The following is a 9,074-nucleotide window of genomic DNA, read 5'->3' on the forward strand; positions in this document are numbered from 1 at the left end:
CATGAGAACCAACCCCGAAACATTCCAACCCTGACAGCCTGGCCACGGACGACCACTACGGACCACGGACGATCACTACGGACCACAAGCACTGACCACGGATCACAGAAACTTCCCACGGACCACAGGCACTTACCACACATCACACGCCTATCAAACACCACACACACCTGTCACACACCACACACACCTGTCACACAAAACCTACTCAACCACCACTGATACACAGAAATATCAGACAGACAGACAGACAGACAGACAGACAGACAGACACACACACACACACTGACGGGGGGAATAGTTTGCATGAGGCCGGGGCAAAGTCTGCTCGTGATACCCTGGTTGAATTACTGGTTCTAAACGATAATTGGTCGTTAGCATGTCATCCCTGCTGATCTGATTACGGATAATTACGATTCTAAGAGAAGCTGGCAACGAGATATCAGATAAGATGGGCGGCCGTTGCTCTACATCACGAGTGAAGGATTTGGCCAGGAATAATTACCGAGTCTGTCTCAAGGTTCGGGAGGCCAACGCATACATGCCCACTACAGGGGGCTTCCGTCCTGTGGGTGGGGTGGTGGTGTGGTGGGGGTGTTGTGGGGTGTTGGGTGGTAGTGGCGTGTGGTGGGGTGGTGGCATGTGGGTGGGGTAGTGGTTTGGGGTGGATGGTGATATGTGGGGTGGGGGGTGTGGCATGTGGGTGGGGTGGTGGTATGTGGGTGGGGTAGTGGTTTGGGGGTGGATGGTGATATGTGGGTGGGGTGTCATGTGGGTGGGGTGGCATATAGGTGGGAAGATATATGCCATCACACACACACACACACACACACACGGATATAACAGACAAGTGCTATACAGGGCACTAGTTTTCACCACAAGGCACCAAGTCTCACCAGGTATATGTCACCTCTTTATACCCAGGTGTCCAAAGCTGTCACCAGGAACCTTCAACGAGCTATTACTATAAGTCACCGGGTGTCACCAGGTGTCACAAGGAGTCACCGGGTGTCATCAGGTGTCACAAGGAGTCACCGGGTGTCATCAGGTGAACCTTAAAGTGATGAGGGCAGCACCACCACCACCACACAATTACTACTGGTCACGACAAGCCTCCCTAATCCCCCATCCCTTTCCTCCCTCCTCCCTCAGTCTTCCTCCCTCCATCCTCGTCTCCTCCTCCCTTCTTCCACCAGTCTTCCCCCTCTACCTCCTCCACCCCCCCTCATAACTATTAAATATGTACAGCCAAAACAAGTCTCTACACTTCCGTAACTAATGTACCATATATTCTGAAACCCACGACAAGTATTCTGGTAAAGGTTCCCCGTCTAGACTCAAACCTCGAAGCTTCACTGACACTTTACCTATATTCTTCGTCATGGGTTTCAGAATCTCTGCTCGGGGAGAGGATATGGAGGAAAAGAATAGTGAGAGGTGGGAGAGAAAGGTGGGACAGAGGAGTGGGAGGAGAGGAAAGGTGGGACAGGGGAAAGTCTGCGGGCATCTGTCGTAAATGACTGGCTGACTGGGAAGGTGAGATTGACCAGCTTGGGAGACTGACTAGAAAGGAGACTAAAACTGGCTGGGAGATTGTGGGCGTGTGGCTGGCTGGCTGTGGTGGGGCCTCGCTGGGTGTGTGTGGCTGGCTGGTTGGCTGCGGTAGAGGCTGACTGGCTGTGGTGGCTGGGGGTGTGTGGCTGGCTGGCTGCGGTGGGGGGCCTGGCTGGTGTGTGTGGCTAGCTGGCTGCAGTGGGGGCCTGGCTGGTGAGTGTGTGGCGCTGGCTGGCTGCAGTAGAGGGCCTGGCTGGCTGTAGTGGAGGCTGGCTGGCTGGGTTATGTATCTTGTAGGGCGTGTTGCTTGTCGTCCAAGACCTGCAGATAAACCTGTCAGGCGGCCAGGCCCAACACTCAGGCCATTATGGTCCCTCATGCCCTCCCAGTACCCAACACTCGGTCATTGGTCCCTCATGCCTCCCCAGTACCTCAGGTGTATGGCCCTCATGCCCCTCCCAGTACCCAACACTCAGGTCCTGGCCCCTCATGCCCCCCCAGCCTCAGGTATATGGTCCCCTCATGCCTCCCAGTGCTCGGGGTCTTATGGCCCCTCATGCCTCCCAGTACCCAACACTCGGGTCATTATGGTCCTCATGCCTCCCAGTACCCAACTCAGGTCATTATGGCCCCTCATGCCCCTCCCAGTACTTCTCCAGGTCTATGGCCTCATGCCTCCCAGTGCCCCAACTCTCAGGTCATTATGGCCTCATGCCCTCCCAGTACCCTCAGGTCATTATTTCATGCCTCCCAGTGCTGCTCAGGTCATTATGGCCCTCATGTCTCCAGTACCCAACACTCGGGGTCATTATGGTCCCTCATGCCCTCCCCCAGTACCCAACACTCCGGGTCATTATGGCCCCTGCGCCTCCCAGTGCCCAACCTCGGTCGTGAGCCTCATGCCTCCCGTGCCCAACACTCTGGTCATTAGCCCCTCATGCCTCCCCAGTACCCCAACATCGGGTATTATGGCCCCTCATGCCCTCCCCAGTACCCAACACTCGGGTCATGTATCTTTGATACCAACTCAGGTCATTATGGCCTCATGCCTCCCAGTGCCCAACACTCAGGTCATTGTAGCCCATGCCTCCCAGTGCCCCAGCTCGGGTCATTATGGCCCCTCCTTCCCCAGTGCCCAACACTCGGGTCATTATAGCCTCGCCCCTCCCAGTACCCAACCTCAGGGGTCATGCAGCCTCATGCCCAGTGCCAACCTCCCAGGGTCATTATGGCCCTCATGCCCTCCCAGTACCCCTCCCTCAGGTCATTAGTCCTCATGCCCTCCCCAGTGCCCCACACTCAGGGTCATGAGCCCCTCATGCCTCCCAGTGCCCAACCTCAGGTCATGCTGGCCCCTCATGCCCCTCCCAGTACAACCTCCGGGTCTTATGGCCTCTGCCTCCCAAGTGCCCAACACTCGGGTCATGTAGTCTCATGCCTCCCAGTGCCCAACACTCGGGGTCATGGCCCCTCATGCCCTCCCCAGGCACACCACTCCGGGCTCATTGTGGTCCTCATGCCCTCCCAGTGCCTCAGGGGTCGTATGACCCCCTCATGCCTCCCCAGTGCCCAACCTCAAGGTCATGGCCCTCGCCTCAGTACCTTGCTCAGGTGTTATGGCCCCTCATGCCCCTCCCAGTGTACAGGTCATTTGGTCCCTCATGCCCCTCAGTGCAACCTCAGGTCATTATGGCCTCATGCCCTCCCAGTACCCAACACTCGGTCATGCCCCTCATGCCTCCCAGTGCCAACACTCGGGGTCATTATGGCCCTCATGCCCCTCCCAGTGCCCTCCCAGGTCATTATGGCCCCTCATGCCTCAGTGCCCAACACTCGGTCATGGCCCTCATGCCCCTCCCAGTGCCCAACACTCCGGGTCATTACCAGCCCCTCATGCCCCCTCCCAGTACCCAACCTCAGGGGTCATTGCCCCTCATGCCCTCCCAGCCTGCCTCAGGTCATTATGGTCTCATGCCTCCCAGTGCCCAACACTCAGGTCATTATGGCCCCTCATGCCTCCCAGTACCCAACACTCCAGTCGTGCTCCCTCATGCCTCCCCAGTACCCAACACTCCAGGTCATATGGCCCTCTGTGCCTCCCAGTACCCAACACTCGGGTCATTATGGCCTCCCCCTCCCAGTACCCACCTCCAGGGTCATTATGGCCCCTCATGCCTCCCAGTACCCAACACTCAGGGATCGTACCAGCCCCTCATGCCCCTCCCAGTGCCCAACACTCAGGTCATCATGGCCCCTCATGCCCCCTCCCAGTACCCAACACTCGGGTCATTATGGTCCCTCATGCCCTCCCCAGTACCCCAACACTCAGGGTCATTGAGTCCCTCATGCCCCTCCCAGTCCCAACACTCAGGGGTCATTGTGGCCCTCATGCCCCTCCCAACTTGCCTCCAGGGTCATTGTGGTCCCTCATGCCCCTCCCAGTACCCCAACACTCGGGTCATATGGCCCCTCATGCCCTCAGTGCCTCTCCTCATTATGGCCCTGCCCCTCCCAGTACCCAACCTCGGGGTCATGCCCTCATGCCTCCCCAGTACCCAACACTCGGGTTGTGGCCCCTCATGCCCCTCCCAGTACCCCAACACTCGGGGTTGGTATGGCCCTCATGCCCCTCCCCAGTGCCCAACACTCCGGGGTCATTGTAGCCTCATGCCTCCCAGTGCTGCCTCAGGTCTGCCTGCCCCTGCCCAACCCTCAGGTCGTATGGCTCCTTGCCCCTCCCAGTACCCAACACTCGGGTCATTATGGTCCCTCATGCCCTCCCCAGTACCCAACACTCAGGGTCATTGTGGCCCCTCATGCCTCCCCAGTACCAACACTCGGGTCATTATGGTCCCTCATGCCCTCCCAGTACCCAACACTCGGGTGTGTGGTCCCCTCATGCCCCTCCCAGTACCCAACCTCCAGGGTCATTGTGGCCCCTCATGCCCCTCCCCAGTACCCAACACTCAGGGTCATTATGGCCCCTCATGCCCCTCCCGTACCCAACACTCGGGTCATTCTGGCCCCTCATGCCCTCCCAGTACCCACCACCTCAGGGGTCATTGCGCCCCTCAGCCCCTCCCAGTACCTCCGGGTCATTATGGCCTCATGCCCCTCCCAATGCACCCAACACTCGGGTCATTATGGCCCCTCATGCCCTCCCCAGTACCCAACACTCAGGGTCATGCCCTCATGCCCCTCAGTACCCAACACTCGGGTCATGGCCCTCATGCCTCCCAGTACCCAACACTCAGGGGTCATTATGGCCCCTCATTGCCCTCCCAGTACCCAACACTCGGTCATTATGGTCCTCATGCCTCCCCGATGCCCAACATCGGTCATTATGGCCCATGCCTCCCAGTACCCAACACTCAGGGTCATGGTCCCTCATGCCTCCCGTACCCAACCTCAGGCCATGGTGCCCTCATGCCCCTCCCAGTACCCAACCTCGGGTCATTATGGCCCCTCATGCCTCCCCAGTACCCAACACTCAGGGTCTTATGGTCCCTCATGCCCCTCCCCAGTACCCAACACTCGGGTCATTATGGCTCATGCCCTCCCAGTACCCAACACTCCAGGTCATTATGGCCCCTCATGCCTCCCAATTCCCAACACTCGGGTCATTATGGTCCCTCATGCCTCCCCAGTACCCAACACTCAGGTCTGTTGGCCCCATGCCCCTCCCCAGTACCCAACACTCAGGGTCATTATGGTCCCTCATGCCTCCCAGTACTCAGTCATTATGGTCCCTGCCTCCCAGTGCACCCAACACTCAGGTCATTATGGCCCTCATGCCCCTCCCAGTACCCAACACTCAGGTCATATGGCCCCTCATGCCCCTCTGCTGCTCAGGTCATATGGTCCCTCATGCCTCCCAGTACCCAACATGGGTCATTGCTGGCCCCTCATGCCCCTCCCAGTACCCAACACTCTGGGGTCATATTCCTCATGCCCTCCCCAGTACCCAACACTGGGTCATTATGGTCCCCTGCCTCCCCAGTACCCAACACTCAGGGTCATTATGGCCCCTCATGCCCCTCCCCAGTACCCAACACTGGGTCATTATGGCCCCTCATGCCCTCCCCACCCAACACCTGGCCACATGGTCCCTCATGCCTCCCCAGTACCCAACACTGGGTCATTATGGTCCCTCATGCCCTCCCCAGTACCCCAACACTCATTACATGGTCCCTCATGCCCCTCCCCAGTACCAACACTGGGGTCATATGGTCCCTCATGCCCTCCCCAGTACCCAACACTGGCCACAGGCCCTCATGCCCTCCCCAGTACCCAACACTGGCTATGGCCCTCATGCCCCTCCCCAGTACCCAACACTGGCCATGGTCCTCATGCCCTCCCCCACTCCAACACTCGGTCATATGGCCCCTCATGCCCTCCCCAGTACCCAACACTCTGGGTCATGGTCCCTCATGCCCCTCCCCAGTACCCAACACCTGGCCACATGGCCCCTCATGCCCCTCCCCAGACTCCAAACTGGGCTCCATGGCCCTCATGCCCTCCCCCTGCACCCAACACTCTGGCCACATGGTCCTCATGCCCCTCCCAGTACCCAACACTCGGGTCATTATGGTCCCTCATGCCCCTCCCCAGTACCCAACACTCGGGGTCATTATGGTCCCTCATGCCCCCTCCCCAGTACCCAACACTGGCCACATGGCCCCTCATGCCCCTCCCCAGTACTCCAACACTCTGGCTTCATTATGGTCCCTCATGCCCTCCCCCAGCACCCAACACTGGGGTCATGGCCCCTCATGCCCCTCCCCAGTACCCAACACCTCTGGCCACATGGCCCTCATGCCCCTCCCCAGTACTCCAACACTCGGGTCATTATGGTCCCTTGCCCTCCCCAGTACCTCAACACTGGCCACATGGTCCTCATGCCCTCTCAGTACCCAACACTTCACCGGTCCCTCATGCTCTCCCCAGTACCCAACACTGGCCATGGCCCCTGCTCTCCAGTACCCAACACTCGGGTCATTATGGTCCTCATGCCCTCCCCAGTACCCAACACTCACACATGGTCCCTCATGCCCTCCCCAGTACTCCAACACTGGGGTCATTATGGTCCCTCATGCCCCTCCCCAGCACTCCAACACTGGCCACATGCCCTCATGCCCTCTCCCCCCAGTACCCACACTCTGGGTCATTATGGCCCCTCATGCCCTCCTCCCCAGTACCCACACTCGGGTCATTATGGCCCCTCATGCCCTCCCCAGTACCCAACACTGGCTCAGGCCCCTCATGCCCTCCTCCAGCATTCAACACTGGCCATTATGGTCCTCATGCCCTCCCCAGTACCCAACACACTGGCCACATGGTCCCTCATGCCCTCCCTATACCCAACACTCGGGGTCATTATGGTCCCTCATGCCCTCCCCAGTACCCACACTGGGGTCACCAATGGTCCCTCATGCCCCTCCCCAGGCACCCAACACTCTGGGGCCACATGGCCCCTCATGCCCCCTCCCCAGTACTCCAACACTGGCCACATGGTCCCCCATGCCCTCCCCAGTACCCAACACCTGGCCACATGGTCCCCATGCCCTCCCCAGCACTCCAACACACTCGGGGCCACATGGCCCCTCATGCCCCTCCCCAGTACCCAACACTCTGGGTCATTATGGCCCCTGCCCTCCCCAGTACCCAACACTCTGGGGTCATTATGGTCCCCTCATGCCCTCCCCAGCACCTCAACACTGGCCACAGGGCCCCTCATGCCCTCCCCAGTACCCAACACTGGGCCACATGGCCCCCTCATGCCCTCTCCCAGTACCCAACACTCGGGTCATTATGGTCCCTCATGCCCCTCCCCAGTACCCCACACTGGGGTCATTATGGTCCCTCATGCCCTCCCCAGCATCCAACACTCACACATGGTCCCTCATGCCCCTCCCCAGTACCCAACACTGGGCCACAGGGCCTCATGCCCCTCCCCAGTACCCAACACTCTGGCCATTATGGCCCCTCATGCCCCTCCCCAGTACCCAACACTCGGGGTCATTATGGCCCTCATGTCCCTCCCCAGTACCCAACACTCTGGCCATTATGGCCCCTCATGCCCTCCCCAGTACCCAACACTGGCCACATATGGCCCCTCATGCCCCTCCCCAGTACCCAACACCTGGCCACATGGTCCCTCATGCCCCTCCCCAGTACCCAACACTGGGGTCATGGCCCCTCATGCCCCTCCCCAGTACCCAACACTCTGGCCACATGCCCCTCATGCCCCTCCCCAGTACCAACACTGGGGTCATTACATGGTCCCTCATGCCCCTCCCCAGTACCCAAACACACTGGGTCATTATGGCCCCTCATGCCCCTCCCTACCAACCCGGTCCTCATGCCTCCCCCAGTACCCAACACTGGGGTCATTATGGCCCTCATGCCCCTCCCCAGTACCCAACACTCGGGTCATTATGGCCCTCATGCCCCTCCCCAGCACCCAACACCTGGCCACATGGCCCCTCATGCCCTCCCCAGTACCCAACACTCGGCCACATGGCCCCTCATGCCCCTCTCCCCAGTACCCAACACTGGGGTCATTATGGTCCCTCATGCCCTCCCCCAGTACCCAACACTCGGGGTCATTATGGCCTCATGCCTCCCAGTACCCAACACTCGGGGTCATTATGGTCCTCATGCCCCTCAGTACCCAACACTCTGGGTCATTATGGCCCCTCATGCCCTCCCCAGTACCCAAACTCTGGCTGGCTGGCCCTCATGCCCTCCCCAGTACCCAACACTCGGGTCATATGGTCCCTCATGCCCCTCCCCAGTACCCAACACTCGGGGTCATTATGGCCCTCATGCCCCTCCCCAGTACCCAACACTCTGGCCACATGGCCCCTCATGCCCCTCCCCAGTACCCAACACTCTGGGCCACATGGCCCTCATGCCCTCCCCAGTACCCAACACTGGGTCATTATGGTCCCTCATGCCCCTCCCCGTACCCAACACTCGGGTCATTATGGTCCTCATGCCCCTCCCCAGTACCCAACACTCGGGGTCATTATGGTCCCTCATGCCCTCCCCAGCCTCCAACACTCTGGCCACAGGGTCCCCATGCCCCTCCCCAGCACCCAACACTGGGCCATAGGGTCCCTCATGCCCCTCCCCAGTACCCAACACTGGCCACATGGTCCCTCATGCCCCTCCCCAGTACCCAACACTGGCCACATGGCCCCTCATGCCTCCCCACTCCAACACTGGGTCATATGGTTCTCATGCCCTCCCCAGTACCCAACACTCGGGCCACAGGCCCCTGCCCCTCCCAGTACCCAACACTGGGTCACAGGGCCTCATGCCCCTCCCAGTACCCAACACTCTGGGCACCATGCCCTCCCCCAGTACCCAACACTGGGGTCATTATGGCTCTCATGCCCTCCCCAGTACCCAACACTGGGTCATAGGGTCTCCTAACCCCCCCATCGATGCCCAATATCTGAGTCATTACAAGGGGGGAGGGCTGAGACGCCCCTGAAGAACAGACCACGAAAGGG

General features: G+C 59.7%; 1 protein-coding gene across 1 annotated transcript in view; it reads left to right on the forward strand.

Moving 5' to 3' along the window:
• Positions 1–8,671, forward strand: part of LOC121855889 (proline-rich protein 36-like) — a 32,438-nt gene extending 23,767 nt beyond the window's left edge. The window contains exons 3-9 of the mRNA XM_042351057.1: positions 429–568; positions 925–1,048; positions 1,323–1,430; positions 2,278–2,477; positions 2,884–5,049; positions 6,426–7,599; positions 7,857–8,671. Coding sequence (XP_042206991.1) covers positions 429–568; positions 925–1,048; positions 1,323–1,430; positions 2,278–2,477; positions 2,884–5,049; positions 6,426–7,599; positions 7,857–8,671 — 4,727 coding nt within the window. The remainder of the gene's footprint in view (positions 1–428; positions 569–924; positions 1,049–1,322; positions 1,431–2,277; positions 2,478–2,883; positions 5,050–6,425; positions 7,600–7,856) is intronic.
• The last annotated feature ends 403 nt before the right edge of the window (positions 8,672–9,074 follow it).

The sequence above is a fragment of the Homarus americanus genome, unplaced genomic scaffold (genome assembly GCF_018991925.1).
Source record: "Homarus americanus isolate GMGI-L3 unplaced genomic scaffold, GMGI_Hamer_2.0 scaffold10373, whole genome shotgun sequence".
In the NCBI taxonomy this organism is placed as follows: domain Eukaryota; kingdom Metazoa; phylum Arthropoda; class Malacostraca; order Decapoda; family Nephropidae; genus Homarus; species Homarus americanus.